The sequence below is a fragment of the Haliaeetus albicilla genome, chromosome 9, assembly GCF_947461875.1.
Source record: "Haliaeetus albicilla chromosome 9, bHalAlb1.1, whole genome shotgun sequence".
NCBI lineage: Eukaryota > Metazoa > Chordata > Aves > Accipitriformes > Accipitridae > Haliaeetus > Haliaeetus albicilla.
In genome coordinates this window covers 24,362,831-24,380,667 of record NC_091491.1, presented here as the reverse complement: position 1 = coordinate 24,380,667, position 17,837 = coordinate 24,362,831, and the positions used below count along the sequence as shown (strand labels likewise).

Sequence of the window (17,837 nt, the reverse complement as noted above, 5' to 3'; positions counted from 1 at the left end):
AAAAAAAATTTTGTACTGAAATTTATGTGCATCGGCTTAGAGATATAAGAAAACCAAAGACTTTTTCACTTGTCAAATTAGTGACCATTTCAGGGACAAAGAAAACAGGTAAAATATTTAAACACTCACACTCCTGAGTAACCTTTTGGCATGATCTGAAATCCCCAGATAATGAAGCTAGATCTCTGCATTAGAAAACTCAGACAATATACTGGGTAAGCTTGCAAGCACAGGTATATAAAATGACAGATTCCTGTAATCTGCTTCAAAAGCCAGTACTAGAAATGTCAGATTACCAAACTTGTTAAAGAAGCAAACCTAAACTGAATTTTGCTATATCTTTTGGTTTGCTATATGCTTGTGGGGAAATAACTGCTGGAGGAGGTGATTCTTTGTTGCATTTGTAAGAAAGTGGAACTATTGTCTATTCAAGCTAACACACAGCTGTGAATGAAAATAGTTTTCATGCTCTTGCTAAAAAGACACAAAACTCATATGGTCTTGCTACCTAACACAACTGCAAATTGAAGATTTTGCTTCCGATTAGCAGTGGTATCGAAACAATATTGCTCCAAATATTCCTGAACCTTGAGAAAAAGTGTTCCAGATCCAAAGCTGGTTTTAAGTTGGAAACCCAGCCCAAACACTTACTGCCAGCCATTATAAACAGTGCTAAAATTGCTCTTCATCAGAGATGCTACAATCATCCAACTCTTAGGGTCAGTCTTAAGTATTTGTAGGAATAGACTTCAAACTCATGTTTTAAGAATGACTTGTTTCTGTAACTCCAGATCTCCAGCCTAAGACTTACTGAATCTCCAAAGCTACAACTCTGCTGTTACTGCTGTTTTGCTATTACTAATTACATGTTTATCAAGCCAACAGTTTTTTAAGGGTGGAGAATTAACAGCATATACCATTTATACTTTTTTTTGTTAGCAGTCATGCTAGAACTACACTATGGGATACTCAAAACCAAATGGAAAAACTCTTACAAAGTACAGTGGCCCTGTGTAACAACTGACTGAAATCTGAAAATTAAAAAACTTCTGAAATACAGGGGAAATCTGAGACAAACCAAAATAATTAATTTTGCACAATAATTATTTGGTAAACAGCCATATGCATGTAAAATCCTGGACACTTGTGCTTTGCAGTATGCATGACTATTTCAGAGGCAGCAGACTCAACTCATCTTTGACAAAGCTCCGTGCCCAGACTGTCACTGAATGTTTACTTAAGAGGATGATGATAAAAAATATGTGTTCTATTTAATCCAGCTGCCCTTTTTTGCTCATTATTTCAGTATTTGTGGATATTTCTTGCTTTCCTGCAGGCTTGAAAATGTTTGTGGTGCAGAAACAGCTGGCTCTTTTATTTCTTGATGTCTACTAACAGATTTAAGCAGCCAGCTGCTCACTGACAAGTGTCTGCATATTCGCTCAACCTCTAGCTTGCCTATGTATAGCTGTGATGAGAGAAGTAATGTGGAACACAGGCTGTTATTTCCTGACCACAGAGCTGACCACATCTGAGCAGGAGCAACAGTACTGTGCCCAAAGCCAGGGATGGCTGCAGGTTCCTGACCTGGATTATGGTGATTATTTTCTTAAAATCATTTTCCAGAATGTACATGCACATACTGAATGGAAGAAACCGTTAATTTTCATAATTCTTTCTCACAGATGCAATGTGTATTTTCTTTGCTGTCTGCAGCAAATTGCAGTCAGATTTATCATAAATTACATCGCTGTGTGAGACAGAATGCTTCCGCAGAGTCACTGAGGCCACTTACTCTTCTTTTTTTCCGCAACACGAGGCTGCAGTTTCCTATAACGAGCCTTATCTGAATTGTTTGCGAAGTGAATGGAGTCTCCTTTTTCCATTTCTCAGTGGCTTTTTGTGTCAAATTTCTCAAGGGCAAGAGAACTTTTCAATCCAGTAGTGCTTTCTTACTAAGCTTTAGCTTCAAACAAGTGTCATCTCCAAGATATTGCAAGATGACACCTGTTGAAGGGTAGAAATATTTGGACTAGCATCTTTAATTGTTTTAAACCAGTTCTGCGGCACTTAACATACTATAGATAATTCACCTTACTGGGCAATGTTTCCCTTGCAGAGGAATACTTCAACTTTGGGCTGTGACGTCCTGTTATCATTTCTGCCTTTGGTATCTTTCGTAAGTTTGCAGGAGAGAACTGGGAGCTATGCAGGGGGTGCAGTGAATTCGTAGCACACTGGTACTACGGTGAGGCTTCCAGTGTGCTGGTCAAAACAGACAGGTGCTCCTCAGTGATGATGTAAGCCAGGTGTTCTTGCAACATTTAATTCCCTAATGCAACAGTCTAACTAAACGTTAACTGACTCTGTTGGGTTTTGTGCCTCAGGGCCTTTGTAGCTTCTGTTGCCCTCAGGCTTGGGCAGCATCATTGCCCCCTCAGGGGTGACACCTGAAGTTCCTCGGGTTTTATTTCAGTTTTGTCTTACAGGGTTTGCTACGCACTGCAATGTGTGGTCACTCATGGTTGCCTCCTTTCCCACGCCCACCAGCGTAACTGAATTTTGAAAATTCTGCATCCGAGAGGAGAATAGAAGTATTCTCGTGCAAAAAAGTTCAGACAGGGTTCTCGCAGCAATCCTGTATTCTCCACATTACAGCTTGGTGTTAAGGCATAAAGCCGCTTTCCTCCTAACAGAAGATATGATAATTCTGCTGCGGGGGGAGGGCTGTGACTTGAGTGACTTCTGTGGGCTTAAATGGCTAAACTTAATTGCGTATGGTATCGGCGGAGTTTTCCATAGTGAAGAGGCAGGGGTGCCGCGCCAACCGGCAGAAGGAGGGGAGCGCATCCAGCCTCGCTCGGTGCAGGGACCACGGCAGCCCTTGCTGCTCGGCAAAGGCTTCCCGCCAGCTCTGAGGACGGCGGGGCTGACCTGAGCGTCGATTTCTCACGCAACCTGGCGGCCAGGCTTCGGGTTCGTCCGCCGAGCCGGCGGTCCCGCCCTGGCGAGCGCTTAACACCGAGAGTAGCTCTTCCTCTCTCGACCCCGACCCAGCAGCCTTCCTGGCAGAGCATCCTTTGGTGACCCCACGCACGCGAAGAGGGGTGTCCGCGCCGGCCCGGCCCGGCCCGGCCGGCCCCCGCCCCCCGGTTCCCCAGCCCCCTCCGGGGGCCCCCATCGCCCCCTCGGCGCGCAGCCGCCTCGGAGCCGCCGGGGCGGGAGCGGGGCCGTCCCCGCGGCGCCGTCCCCGCGGCGCCGTCCCGGGGCCGGCGCTCGGCCGCGGCGCACATGGCCAGCGGCGGGGGCGCGACGCTTCCCCGGGGAGAGGCTGCGAACTCGCCGGCGGCGGGCGGCCCCCGCCCCGCACACCTCCCCCGCGCGGGGGGAGCGGGAGGGAAACCCCCAGTTCCGCTTCCTGACGGCGCCTCGGCCCGGGCGGGGAGCGGCGGCCGGAGCGCGGGGCTGCCGGCGCCCATGGCCGGCGAGCGGACGCGGCGCTTCACGCGGAGCCTGCTGCGGCCGGGGCAGGCGGCGGAGCTGCGGCACAGCGCGGCGACGGCCGCCGCCGCCGCCGCCGCCGGCGGGCGGCTCCAGCAGCGGGTGAGTGCGGCCGGGCGGCGCCGAGCGGACCGACCGGGGCGGCCGCGGCGGGGAGCGGGCAGCGGCCCAGGTGCGAAGCGCGCCCGGGCGCCGGGGAGGGGCGCGGAGGGCAGCCCCGGCGGGCACCGGCGAGGAGGGCGCCGCGCCGGGTCCCCCGGCCGGCACGTCCCCGCCGGGGCCGCCGCGCCTCGCCCTCGCAGTGCCGCCGACGGCTGCGGGCGGCCCTCGCTCTGCTCGGGAGGGAGCCGCTGTCTTCCTCTCCAGAGCTCCGCCGGTTCTCGTTGCTTTCGAGCCAGCCTTGCACGGGCAGGTGAAGCGAAAGGCGAGGAGCCCGCTCTCGGCGCCAGAAGCAGCTGCTGCGCGCTGGGGGAGCGGAGCCGAGCGGAGCACGCCGGCCCTCCCGGTAGCTGTCAGTCACGTGGGGCTCGGGTCCTTCGCAGCCCGTGTGCTCGCGGATGACCGCCAGCGCGGAGGTGCCCGCGCGCTCGTGGTGATTTCCACCGGAAACCCCGTGGAGGGGGCCTGAAGTGCCGCAGAAACGCGGACCCTGGTCTTCCTCGTAGCGCTGGCTGCTGACACGCACCGTGCGAGGCTTCGATCCCTATGGCTCTCCAGCCGTGGGATAGCACAAAACGGCTGCCAACTGTTAACCCTGCGACTTCAACAGTATTTTCTCTTCCCTTTACGTGGTTGTAAATAAGATCTTAGCGGACAGGCGCAGACGGCAAACTGTTAGGGTTCACAGAGAAACGCCCGCTAGCCTTTTTGAATCACTCGCCATGTATGACTCATTTACTAGCCATTTTTATATTAAGATCCCATTGGAATTAAAGCTATGTGTTATGGGAGATAAATGACTCCTGCTTAGATGATTGAGCATATCATTTCTGTGAATCATGTATTTCAGATAAATATTTTCCTCTTCCAGTTTTTCAGGCAACACAGTTCGTGAAATAGACTAAGAAGCTGAAAGAGGGAAAGTTGTAAGTGAAATGTCGACACTCGCCGAAGTTTACACCAGTGCCTAAACGCAATGCACTCTCTCTCTGCATCAAACGGGAAATAATTCTGCAACTATGTCCCCATAAAGTTAGTGGGCTGTTTCCATCTTCTGGGGGGCCTTGCCCACTAGAAATGGAGAGCAGTGCTGAAACGGCTGCTCTGCTTGGAGGCAGCAGCCAGTTCGTGCTTCCTAGCTATCTGTACACCAAATGTGAGTTGTTTTCTTTACCTCACTAGATTTGCAGTGCTTTTGCAGTCAGCTTTGAAGGCCTTCATAAAGCATTTCCAAGCTTCTGACATGTGAAAGCTTGGTGGAAACTTACTTGTCTCTCCTGACTTCCCACAAAGGTTGTACGTGCTATCAGCCCTTGTCAAATGCTGAAGTGTCTCTACAACTGTACGGCTGGCAGATTTGCATGGCCCTGCCCTCTGGGCACACAGAGATCAGAATTTGGCCCGTTGTCAAACAGGATGCACTATGCTGATGAAGTTTTGGTGGAAACGTTCTAGGAACCATCACGGTTGGTTTGGGCTCTGCCCAAATGCTGTCCTGAGTAGTTGTCCCCTAAGAGGGTGTATAAAGTCTGTATACCAGCTGAACTATTCTATTGTCTAATTGCATCTTAAAGTATTATAAATTAAGTCCTATTAGAAGTATATTTTACTCTGTTCTGCCTCTGATGCAAGAATGCAAAAAAACCCCAGAGAATGAGATTACGGAAGCAAATCTGAATTTGATGCTCTGGTTCCCTTGAGGAGAGGGTTTTTTAAGGTGTTGATAACAAATCTTGCACTACTAAGTTAAGAATGTAATTTTAATTACTGCTTATGCATTTGAGTTATATTTTATTCAATCTGTCTTTAAAACGTCAAGACCCCAGCTGTGGGACAGTAAAAATCATCTACCCCTTCTGTGAGTCTGACTTCCTGTTGACTGATGAAACATACTGGTGCTGGATTTCATCAGGGCTTTTGATTCAATATCTGAAGCAAATGGAGTCAGATCTGCAAAGACGGTCTTTTAAAGATACTGAAGTTAAAATTCAAAGATGCCAGGCCAAATTCTGGTTTCAGTTATACTGCTCAGTGGGAGCACTTAGGGACTTCCAGATGTTACATTTTATTCACCAGCAGGCACAATGGTTCTGAAGTCTGGGTTGCTTGCTGTGTTGAATATGTATGGCTCTGGGAAACTTCATTAAGTTACCATCTTTTTACCATACTTCTTTGGGTTGCCAGTAATGTTGCCTGTGAAAGGCAAATTTTTGTAAAATACCTTATGCCGAGGACTCATGCTGGGGTACAAAACTGTTAACTTCAGGGTTAAATCTTTTCTAGCTACATCAACTAAGAAGGAGCAGAACTAACCATTGTATCTTGGCTAGCAGGCAGAAGATCCCTCGGCAGCCAGAACTGGGGTTGCTGGTTGTCCATAGCCAGGTTTCGGGCTGCCACATGGAGCTGTGATGTTCTGTGGAGGGCAGCGATCGTTGCCTCTGGACCCATAATGCAGAGTGCCAGGGCCCGCAGGTCTGTTGAGGTGTCTTTTCCAGGGAAGCTCCTCTGGCCTGTGTGCCTTGCACATGGGGGACACTGGCGCTGCACAGCCGTTGCGGTAAGCTGTTGTGTTGCTATTGTAGAAAAGTCCCACAGGACCTGGAATTTCTGGCTGAACTTGTACTGACTTTTTTGTACCAGAATTGAATATTCTTGCAGAAGAGAAAAATCTGGTGTATTCAGTGAGGTGCATTGGTTCTCATCCCATCTTGCTCTGGATGTATCAGCACCTTATATATTCCAGTTATACTAAATCTGACTGGTGTCCTGAAGTTGGCACAGCTGCTGTCCAGAGTCTGCAAATAACTGGCTGCTACAAAGTAGAGAAGTTGTAAAGGTGTAAAGAATTAAGCCTTCTGGTACTGCTTTTGTGTACGTCCTGTACTGAATTGGCAGCTGGGCCTCTGTCAGCAGGATTTGTAACACCACCTGCAGCAGGGGTCGTTTGTGTCTTAGCAATTTGGTAAGAGCCTAGGGATCAAATGCCTATTTGACATTAACTGTCTTAGAGAAAAGTGGAGTGTTGTGTCTTTTAGCTCTTCACTGCCATAAAATATGTTGCTTTTTCTTTTGTGTACTTTACCTTTCCTTTTGCTTATATTTATTCATTTAATACGGGAAAAACAGTTGCTAGTATTCAGCACAAAAATCTGTTTGTAGAAATAGAAAAGTGCCAGTGTAATCAGGGGAAAGAGGATGGCAGAAGTGAGGATGTTTATCATTTGGTGGTGTATTGTATAAGAGAGGAACTTCTGTAGTGCCCTGAAAGATAGAAAGTGGACATGGAGGTTGAGGGTGGAATATATGTGTATATCTTGTTGGTGAGGCATAGTAGCTGCAGTGTTTTGGCACAAGTAACAGATTCTACATTAATTACCCAACTTTTCAGCAGGTGGAGGCAGTGGTACTATCAGGTGTTAATCATGTGTGGCAGTACTTCAGGTTGTTTTCATAAGTGCCTAGTTAAGCTTTCATGTAGAAAAGGCAGTTCACCAAATTAGTCAGTGAAATAGATTGGCACCATTTAGGAGGTAAATAATTTATTGTGTTTTGAAACTTTGTTGTGAAATTCTTTGTCTCCTCTAATAGAAGAGGCTTGTCTTAAAGTTGCTTTATGAACACTTGCTGCCACTGCCCAGGAAAGCTGAATAGCTGTGTGCAAGAAAGGGAAATTAATATGTCTGTTGCTTCATTTGTGTCTGTGGCTGCAGCAATATTTCATTGGAAGTTTTTAAAATAGGGATGGGCCAGTCAGTCAGTGCTCCTAGAAATCAGCTTGCTAGCTGCTTAGCTGTTATTAAACTTCATGTTATGCTATTATTTCCAGATCTTAATTAATTTGGCTAAGTACTGCTGGCTGCAGTACTCATCCTTTACATAAAGTATTGTGACACTGTTTTTATAAAAGAGCTGTGGGGGGTCTTGCTCCTCATCTCTCTTCCATGCTTAAGTTAATAGCAGTCTGGAATTGGGCTGTTGCTTCACGTGTCTTTTCTTGGCAGAGGTTTCTTTCCATCACACTGCAGCCAAGCACAGAGAGTTGTGGTGTCCAATGACCACGTACTGGCTGTCTCTCTCAAGTGGAAGGCTGGATTACATGGCTTTCTCTTCCCCACAAAATGGGTTTCTCTCTTTGTTATTTTACCTGGGGCCACTGTAACTCCTCCCTGAAAGAACAGATACCATTTGTTTCCAATAGTATTTTATGTGGTATGTTCTTTACAAATAATGAAGTCTCTATTTGTATTGTAGTTGTATATTTCTCGTTTTGGATAGGTAAAGAACTGTTGGTGAGGGGGGTTGTGATTCCAGTGGCGTGTTGTAGTCTCTGAAGAAGAGTAATGTATATTGTTTACAGCCTCAGAGAGCACCCACTGCCTTGGTATCCTGGATAGTAATAACAGAGCTTTGACTGTGCTTATGCTGTAGGATCATGTTGTATGGCCTTTTCTTGTTACGTGGCTATGCTTGAATTGGACTTCCATGTTGAGAATCAGGCCAATGAATGAAATGACACTGAAAACTTCATCTGTTGAGAAGGTACAGTGTTAACTGAGCTATTCCAAAGACAGAAACTGGGCTGTGAAAGGCTCCTTTCTTCTGGGGATATTCTGATGTCTACGGTTTTTCCAGGGTGAACCAAAGTAAGGCATTTATACAGACAGTGAATATACCATGGTGCTGTATAAAAAATAGACTCTGTGTCGTTGTACATATGAGTACATGCAGTCTTCACAGGCCAGCTACTGGATTTTTGTCTGTTTCCCTGCACACTTCTTAATGTATTGGTTCTTTCTTATTTTTGTGTTTTCTTTGGTTAAGGCCAAGGTGACAGCCTGACGAAGTAATCTTAAAAGCACTTGCATAGAGTGAAGGCCTCATCCCATTTTGGTGGTTGAGGAGAGAGGGAGTTAATTCATGGCACGGGCATAAGGGAATGTTATCTGCAGCCTAGAGGTGGTGGTTCTGCTTTTGCGAGCCATTGCATTTGAGATAAGTTATGGTTTGCTCGGGACAGACAACTTATCAAGCATATTTAGGACGTTGGCAACCTTCTGTGAATACAGTGCAATATTGAAGTATTAAACAGGTGTTTATGTTTGTATTTTACCTGTGAACCTTGTTCACAAATCTGTATTCCAAAATTTATCTTTAATTAATATCCTGTGCAATATCCCTTACTTGTTCAAAGACCAGACCCACATTATTTGCAAGTAATCTCCTTTCTCAGTAATTTTCTTGTTTAGAAGTGTCTGATGAGAAATTTTGTAGCTGTTCTTCAGTTGAGGTATCCCAAGGACACTTGCAGTGGTGTGGCCCTGACAAGGGTCTGATCGTTTTCAGCTGGCTGCTGGAGCCCAGATGTAAGGGCAAACCAAGCAAAGGGCACAGGCAAGAATGCACTGCTTGCACATTCTCCAGCTGCTAGGCTCCCTCCTCTGCAGGCGGACAAAAGGGCCAAAGTCTTCTCCTGAGCAATTCTAGGAACTTCATCTGAGACTGGCACTGGGGTTTAAACTGATGCAGAAATGAGGAAAAGGAGATAAGGGAAGAGAGCCTCAGAGAGGGTGGAGACAGAGAAGGGAAGAAAATGGTTTAGAAAGAAGTTAAAAGCATTGGAGAAAATGGGGGGAAAGAGAAAAGACTTTGTGGGGAAAGAGAAGCTGAAGAAGACGATAAAACGAAGGAAAGAAATGAAGAGAGCTGCAAGAAAGGTTCGTCAGGTTGGTGAATAACTCGTGCAAATAAGCCCTTAATATGCAACCCCAGGCAGTAATTTAGTAGGTAGGGAGACCTAGGCACTTGGATTTAAATGCAGTTTTTACTGTTGTCTTAATCTGTCACTTGACTTAACGCTTTGTTTTAAATTCATGGGAAGTGAGTCAGCTTGAGTAACTCAAAATGCTCTCAGTTTATAGAAGCTGCATTAACTTTTGTTTCCCTTGCTTACAAGGTTAAATAAGGGGTCTGGGGAGGGAGAGAGTGAACAGCAGTAGAAAAGAGAAGGAGAATCTGGAAAATTAAGCCTTGTGTTGGCTTTGGAGGAGGACGGTTGCGCAGAGAGAAGGTTTAATATTGTTGTGGTTTATAACAGGCAGTTCTGCAGCGTGTATGTCACTTCCAGAAGTCAAAACATGTTTAACTTTTCTAGCACAAGGTCAAAAGTCTATAAAATAGTGACATGGTTGTGATTATTACACAAATAACAAAAACTTTCCTGCAGTGTGTGTAATGTTTCCAGTTTAGGATTGCCTGCATTTCACAGAACTTAGCAATAGTTTTCTGAAGCTAGATTATATCTGCTGTCTGTTTTATACCAACTGTGTATTCTTATACTAGCAAATGCCAACTTCATCCCTGGTTTTGGTGATAAGAAAAACAAAATACCAGGAGGTAACTGCCCAAGATCGTGCAATAATTCTATAGTAAGGGCCTTAGAATGATTGTCTTCGAGTTCATCCCCATCATGGGCTGTCCTGCCTCATATGGCTGAATAATTTGCCTGGCTGTGAAGACTGTTGCATAGTCTGCCCCACTATGCTCATTGCTGACATGGGAAAATTTTTCCCTCTCCTGTAAAATGTAAGAAAACGGGGAGCTGTCTGCCCTTTGTGTGCTTGCTTAATGTAAATGACTTCTGCTCACGTTGTCCCTTTCTAGGCAGAACACAAACAGGCTCCAAATAGCAGTGTAATAAGAGGGCACCAAGCTGCCTTAGTGCTAGATGGTAATGTGTGTCAGTGAAGCCTTCCGGAGCTGTTCTTTTACAGGAGAAACTCAGGAGGCTTTTTCTTCTTTCATTTCCCACCCCTTCCCTTTCCTTTGTTTTTTAGATTGGGCTCACAATGTAGTAGTCTATTATTTTTTCCCCATTATGTCAGTGGTACATAATTACAACCTAAATATATTGCTTAAATATATTTTTAGTAGATTACTTGTCATCTCTGGTACCACCCCACCCCCCCCCCCCCCCCCCCCCCGGTGATAGACACGGGCAAGTGGTTGATGTTGCTTTTTTGTTCTTAAATTTTACACAGTGCTTTGCAAATACAGGGAGAGAGTTTCATTGGAGCACTGGCGATGGTGCTGCCCAGCCTCTCCTCCCCAACTTGTACTCCAGGAGTTAACATCCAGCCTCTTTGCTTGGGTACTGTAAAGCTACTTTTCAGCTGGAACCCAAATACTACATGTTTTGGAACACAATGTAATGTTTTGAGATGACCTAACTTAGATGTGCTTTAAGGTTGTATGAAAATAACCTGGATACATTTGTGACGTGTGGGTTCATACTGCACAGCAGTGCGAACAGTAGCTACTGTCATTAGGATCCCAGGCAAATACAGGGAAATGAAGATGGATGCTTTCCTCCAATAAGAGTTTTCTGCTGCCTCTGTGAAACAAGGCTTTATCTCTGCAGACTCAAAACAAAAAACAAACAAAAAAGAAAAGCTCAAAAATTGAAAAAGTACACTGTATTACACTTTAAATTACTAATTCATTCATTACTAATTAACAATTAGCTTACTACTAGATTTTTTCTTTCCAGTATTGCTTTTGTTTTGTGCAGTTGGTATTATATGCATTGTACAGAAATTGAGTAAGCTGTCAACATTGTGATGATTTTCTTAATGCTGAGTGTAGTCCTCCACTTCTGACTTCATGTTGTGTGGAGAAAGTACAAGGCAATTCTATCACTGAGTCTGAAATGGGCTTTTCAGCTTTGAGAGTAATGTTGGCTGACTTAAAGCAAACATGATTCTAGGTTATTTTGACATGTTGACCTAAATTAAATGATGTAGATATAATGAAATTTAATGAATGCAATGGAGTTGGATACGACAGAGGGGGGAAAAAGCTTCCTTTTTTAAGTGTTACTATTTATCCAAAAGATTACTACAGAAATGTTCTCTCTGAAACTGGAATGACTAGATATGTTTAGCATAGCAAAAAGGAAAAAATCTTTATTATCTTTGGTTTTGGTTAACCATAGTGGATTTTGTTTTTTAAACTGTCATCATTTAAATGCATTGTTTGCCCATGTATGTTTTCTGCTACATGTACCTGCTTTTGCAACTGTGAGAAGGCTGATGTATTTCAGCTGATTTTGAGGACTATACTTCTAATTTATAGGCAAGAATGAAATTCTGGACTGTCAAGTGTCTCCTAACACATGCCTCTGCTTTTCCTAGGACTAACTTAAAGGCTTGCCATGTGGGGAGCACAATGGCTCTGCAGAGACAAGACCTAGAAACACCTTTTATCCAAAAGGTGTCTGGAACACTTTAACTATGGCTTAAATGTGTTTGTATTTTGATGCAAGTTCCTCAGTGATCTTTGTTCTAGATCAGGTCTTTTCCTTGTTTTGAGGGGAGAGGTTGGCATGGTTTGAAGAAAATACACCTCTGAAGTGTGAGAAGTTTTTCCTGTGATTTGAGTTTTTGGCAGGCTCTGGGACAGTTTTGAGGGGTTTGTAAACCTTACTGGATTTCAAATCTTGTCCTCCCCACTCCAATTCCTCTGACTTCCAGAAAATTATTCATTAGAATTCAAACTAGAGTTTTGTATTTTGCGTGAGTTAGAGGAATTCTTTAAGAGCTGCAGGTGGTTACCAGCAGTTTTCTTGTGACACCTTTACCAATTTCTTTGTATTTCTTCTTGCCTTTCTCTCTCCTGATCCATTTTCTATATTTGCTCTGTGATTAGAATTAATGCAATATAGGATCAGTACAAAGCTTAGCACTTGAAAACTCTGAAGTACAGCCTAGTTGTGATTAACATGGGCCACTGTCCCTATGTGCCTGTGATGCTGGGCACAAGCCCTGCTTTTCTCTCACCTCCCTGTTTCTTGACCTGGTCACCCTCCCTCCTGCCCAATAGCTGTTTCCCTGCTGTTCCCTTTCTGCCTCAGACCCTCTCTCTGTTCTTTTTTTATGTCTAGTTTATGTTGAATTTTTAGACAGATCCTCTCCACTGTGTGGATGGTTTGAAACTCCAAAAAAATAGTTTTGTGTCTCTATTTTAAATGCAACCTCCCTTACTTCCTCTCAGCTTTGATGCAGGCATGATGCATGTCTGTTGCTGGGGCATTAAAATTAGTGTCCATGGGGGATACTGGACTTATTTATCATTGGCATCTATGGTAGCATCGTTTGGTATTAAATGTGTTTGTAAAGTGTTTATACTGCTTTGATACTTGTGCAAGTACTTGCCAGGGAGTGGGGTGGGGGAAGAAATTTGGGACCTTCTACTCCCTTGTGGAGTGTCTGAGGATGAGCAAATGTCTTTATCCTGACCCTTGCAGGTTCCTGACTCCTCACTGTAGGTGTGCTTGGTGCTGCTGCAGCTGGGAGGGGGGAAAAATGAGCACATTGGGGTGCTCTGGTTTGCAGATGATGTGTCCCCTAAGGTGCATGACAGAACAGGTATTCTGGGAGAAGGGACATGAGCAGAGGCAGAGTGAGGACTGCTGTGGTATCTTCTGGCCTCAGTGGCATGTCACAGAGCCTCAGTAGCTTTTAACCCTGAAACTACTTTTTCCAGCCCTGCCTTCTGCTGTGAGACACTTGTTGCTGGTTCCTCCTTATCCTCTCTCCACTCCCTGCCTTCTTGCCCTTTTAGCCCTGTGAAAGCTCTGGCAGCCCCGGCAGAGAGTCCAAGGCAAAAAGTCAGCAGAACAGAGAAAGGAAAGGCTGCTTATGTCCAGATATTACATAAAGTGTATGTGCAGTTTGAGGGAGGGCAGGAGGCCAGTCCTCCAAATCCCCTTTCTCTCCCCATTGAAAGCAAATACAGCACTCCTTTCCATGCTATGAGTAGGCACAGGAGAAAGTATTCAGAGCTTGTTGAGTCTTTCAGAGTGAAAGTGACGGCCTGAAGTCAGCCTGGGGACTGTTGGTTGGACTGTGCTGGTTTTGATAATATATCATCTTTAGAGTCCATCCCGTGAAAGAGCTTTCTCTATTGCTGTGCAAGTACCATGGCACATGCCAGGCTTGATGCCTTTTGTTACGAATGCCTCTGTTGCATTTCACAGACCATAAATTAACTTGTATTTGTAGCAATATCAGTCTCTCTTTGAAGATGTACACACTTTTTCCTGGCTTTTTTTTTCTTTTTGTTGGTTAGAAGAACCTCAAAAGTGGTCTCGAGTCATCTCAAGTCTCAAAAGTGGTTCAGGGGCCAAGACTTGGCTATCCTTGGGATAGAGCTGTTTCATGGCTTTAAACTTCTAAGCTACGCTGAACAAAATACAGGAAAGTGCATGGTACAGAACAACTGTGCATTGACAGGGAGAGACCTTGGGAAAACAAGTCCTGGGTCACACCTCTGATTCTGCATGCAGAGAGAAAGGGAGTGATGAGTAAGTATTAAAAACAGTAATGAGCAGACTTTGATATTTATTCCAGAATATCATGTGGTCCGTATCTTTTGTATTCACATGTTTGCAATGCATACTAAAATATGTGCTGAGCTATCATGTCTCCATTGTCAGTATATAGGCACACCTCTTTTCCTTCCATTCATGTGTCACAGGTGGACTTCCAGCAGCGGATAAAGAGCAATTACAGGAACAATGCAGAAGTGAAATATCATACACAGCTCTCATCTGAAAGCAAGTTACTAAAAAGCATCTGCCTGTTCCAAAGATCACATCTCACTTTAAGCATCAGTTGCCCTTTACATGAGTAACAGTTGTTTTTGTCTTTGAGCTGTGTGATTGTATGGTGCTTCTGTTCTGCTGATACCATTTCATTAAACAGCTAAAATTGAAAACACTTGTGGAAACTAAGTAATAGAACATTAAGTAGAATTGAATGGTACTGGTGTCTTCAGTGCTGCATGAATTTATTCTCAGAGAATAAATTCTCAGAGAACTGTTTTGGAGGTTAGTTAGGAGAATTTACCAAATGGAAATTCAGGAGATACATGAGCAGAAATTCAGTTTATCCTCTTTCCTGGTCAAATAATAACTTGTGGTTTAACAGCAACATTAAGAAATCCCTAATATACACAAAGAAAGTTGCAGTCTATGTAGATAATAACTTTTCTTCAGGTGTCTTTCAGAAACCTCCTGCTCTTTCTTTTTATATTTCGAACACATACCCAAGCATTCACATGTTTTGTAAACTTTGGAAAAGAATTGGAGCTCATGAAACACAGCAAATCAAAGTGATTTAAGTCTGCTCATTCTGGAAATGGAAGAAGATGTGTTCGTTTTTTATGTAGGAATGATAGCTCCAGCTTGCTGTGGATGTTGGCAATAAAACACTTTTTGCCTTCTATGTAACCTTTCTCCAGAAAGGGTAAGGATAACTGTTTTCAGACTGATTTCAGGTGGAAATTACAAGTTACTTGCGTTGCAATAAGCACGATGAGCAGTAGTACAGCAGGACACAATAACTGATGTTAGTATGAGGTTTATCTCTTTTTTTTTTCTTTCCAAAGTTGTTCTTGGAATGAGAACCATTCAAATTGACTAGGCATGGCCTGCATGTTGCGCTTAAACATTATGTTACTTTCCTCTCTTTGTTCTCATATCTACCCACTCCCTGCTTTGCTGCCCTTGCCCCTTCCAGTCCTCAGTCCTTGTTGCTCTTTGTGTCTTTCTCCCACTTGTCTCTGAGCCTCCATTAATGCCTTTCTGTATGCAGGGAACAGTATGTCAGTCATCTGTCAGGTATCCTATCTTCGCTTGCCATCCACACCGTCTTAAACCCCACTTTTTCCAGGAATTCTCCTTGCCAGTTCTTCAAACTGATAATATCTCTGCTCCTTTTCTTCACTGAACAGCTATCCTGTGTTGTTCTGTCTAGCCACGCTTCTCACCCCCATACTGTCAATGTGAAGTGTTTGGGTTTGGTAATATGCCTCTCTCCTAGCTTTAGTGTAAAGTTTTATGTTAATCAAATGGTTTTATATAGATAACAGCTATTTGAATGACTGTTCAGTAGATAAAATATAATTCAAATAATAGGTAGTGTCTCTTGAAAGAACCTCTCTGCTGTGTCTGTTTCCTGAAAGAATTTCTGTATCAGTGGTTCCCTGTTCAGTATGGTGTGGAAGACAATGCAATGTCTTGATATGTGAGTGCATCAATAGATGTATACATATTTTTAAATAGACTTAAGTAAATAGGTAGCTGCCAGGGTTAACATCTGTTTCCTTGGAATAATGTGGCATGCATGGTTTGGGGGATTTTAAGCAGAGATTCTTGGCATTTAAATGCTATGCTGATGGGTACTGAGATGTGGTAGAATCAGCTATAAGGACTGCTATACTTGATCTTTGTGCCCTGACACTTCTGGGTTTCTGTTTCCTATCGCTGTTTCCCAGTGTGTTTTTCAGAAGAGCCCAGCTCCTAATCCTAAAGGATCTGGTAGGGATTCATATTTGAAAATGTGAGTTTCTTTATTTTGGGGAAGTGTTTGTGTGATAACGATGGGAGTCAGCAAATGACTTATACTTGGAGCTTGAAAAGCTGAGGTATAAAACCCGTATGCTGAAGGGTTGCTGCTTAACGTGGAGGCTCACCCACAGCTCCAACCGATGTAACTGGGTCTAACGTTGCCCCAGCAGCACCTCTTGAATCCATTTTGCATAGTTTGCATTGCGTCTGGTAAGCCTCGGTTGTGTTACCGGTGTGGAGGTGAAGCCGGATGTGCTTTAAGAGTGGTGATAAAAGCAAGATCGCTGTCAAGGAACAGCAGCAAAGTGGACCTCGCCATTTTGCCCTGAAAAAACAGCTGCAGTTTTACAAAAGGACACGTATTAACTGACTGTTGACAGTTAAAAGGATGAAACTTTAAAAAACAAGAAGTCCTTGTATGTGTGGTTATCAATAGTTTAAAATACAAGAATTACAGGAATTAAAACTAGAGAAATGAAAAGAAATCTGAATCTTCCCTCTCACGTGTTTCCTTCCTCCTTTTTTTTTTTTTCCTTCTCTCTCCCCCTCCTCCCTCTCTCTTTATTTTCTTGGAGGCTTGAATCAGTGGAACTAGATATATTTTCTTGTAATGCTACAGAACTTGGGTGGATGATATTAAATGGGAATATTTAGGGACAAGAAGATCATCTTTTTCCTTGTCTTTTGATTGTGGCTGTTAAGAGTGAGCCTTTGGATCACTAATGTCTGGAGCTGCCTGGAAATCTGCCTACTTGTGTTTCTTTTGCTGTTCTTTGAGGGGGCGTGAGAGGGGGTCTGTGTGTTCTCTTTTTGGAGTGTGTGCTTTTTTTTTTTTTTTTTAAGTCCAGTTAAATACTATATTTTAACAACTTCGTGTACTGACACAACTGTGCCTCAAGGGGAATGACATCGAGATGGGTGCCTTGGGTACTAAAAGCCTAGCACATTGGCACACCATTCTCCTCTAATTCTTGCTTATGAAGGTTTTTTCTGTTCTCGAAGAAAAATACATGGAAGTAAAAGGTAGCTTATGATTTCATTCAGTTAACTGCTGTTAACATATGTGGGGCAAAAGATAAGGCAGAATGACAGTGGTCTGATTCTTTTTGCCTGTGTCAGAGCTCCAGGTGTTCCCCATAACCAGTATGCCAAACAGGTCATATCATTAGCTAACAAGGACAATTATAAAATATTTTTCTCTGTCTTAAGGGTACAAATATAAATGAAAATTGAACCATGACTAAGGAATAATACTTTCTTGTTGCTATTATCATGGGCTCAGGAGATTTTCTAGTTTTTTCATGTCTGTCTGTAAGATAACAGTAGTAAAAACTAGCAAAGTGCAAGTGCTAACAGTATGACTGTTTTTAGACAGTTTGGCAGGAAACACTATTTCCTGTTCTGTTGACTTTCTCATAAGTATTAATCCATCTGGGGCTTCAACATCTGTTGCTACAGTGGGATAGACAATGTCAATAACAGGCAAATTTAAATATCTTTGTCACTTTAAATAGATTGAGCAGATTCTGGTTAAAAATACAGAATTCCCTATTAATTTTTTTGAATGCAGCATAATGTCTTCAGATTTCTATCTGCATAGTTGAGTTGTGAAGCGGGATTAAATTTACCTTTAAAGTATGGGCTCATACTGGTGTAGTTTGCTCCTCTGGATCAGGTTAGAGTTTCCAGAAGTCGTGTGTCATAGGCTGATGCTGGGTTCCTCAGCACTCCTAAGTCCAATAATAATTGTAGTGCCACTTGATAATGT

General features: G+C 43.8%; 1 protein-coding gene across 10 annotated transcripts in view; it reads left to right on the top strand.

The window, feature by feature from the left end:
- Positions 1–3,324: 3,324 nt before the first annotated feature.
- Positions 3,325–17,837, top strand: part of DOCK10 (dedicator of cytokinesis 10) — a 166,363-nt gene continuing 151,850 nt past the window's right edge. For 4 of the 10 annotated variants that reach the window (XM_069792124.1, XM_069792123.1, XM_069792127.1 and 1 more), the window contains exon 1: positions 3,325–3,603. In XM_069792124.1, coding sequence (XP_069648225.1) covers positions 3,478–3,603 — 126 coding nt within the window. In that variant the 5' untranslated portion in view covers positions 3,325–3,477. Of the gene's footprint in view, positions 3,604–9,232; positions 9,387–17,837 lie in introns of those variants that run through there. The other 6 variants (XM_069792122.1, XM_069792128.1, XM_069792121.1 and 3 more) reach the window with 4 other exon arrangements.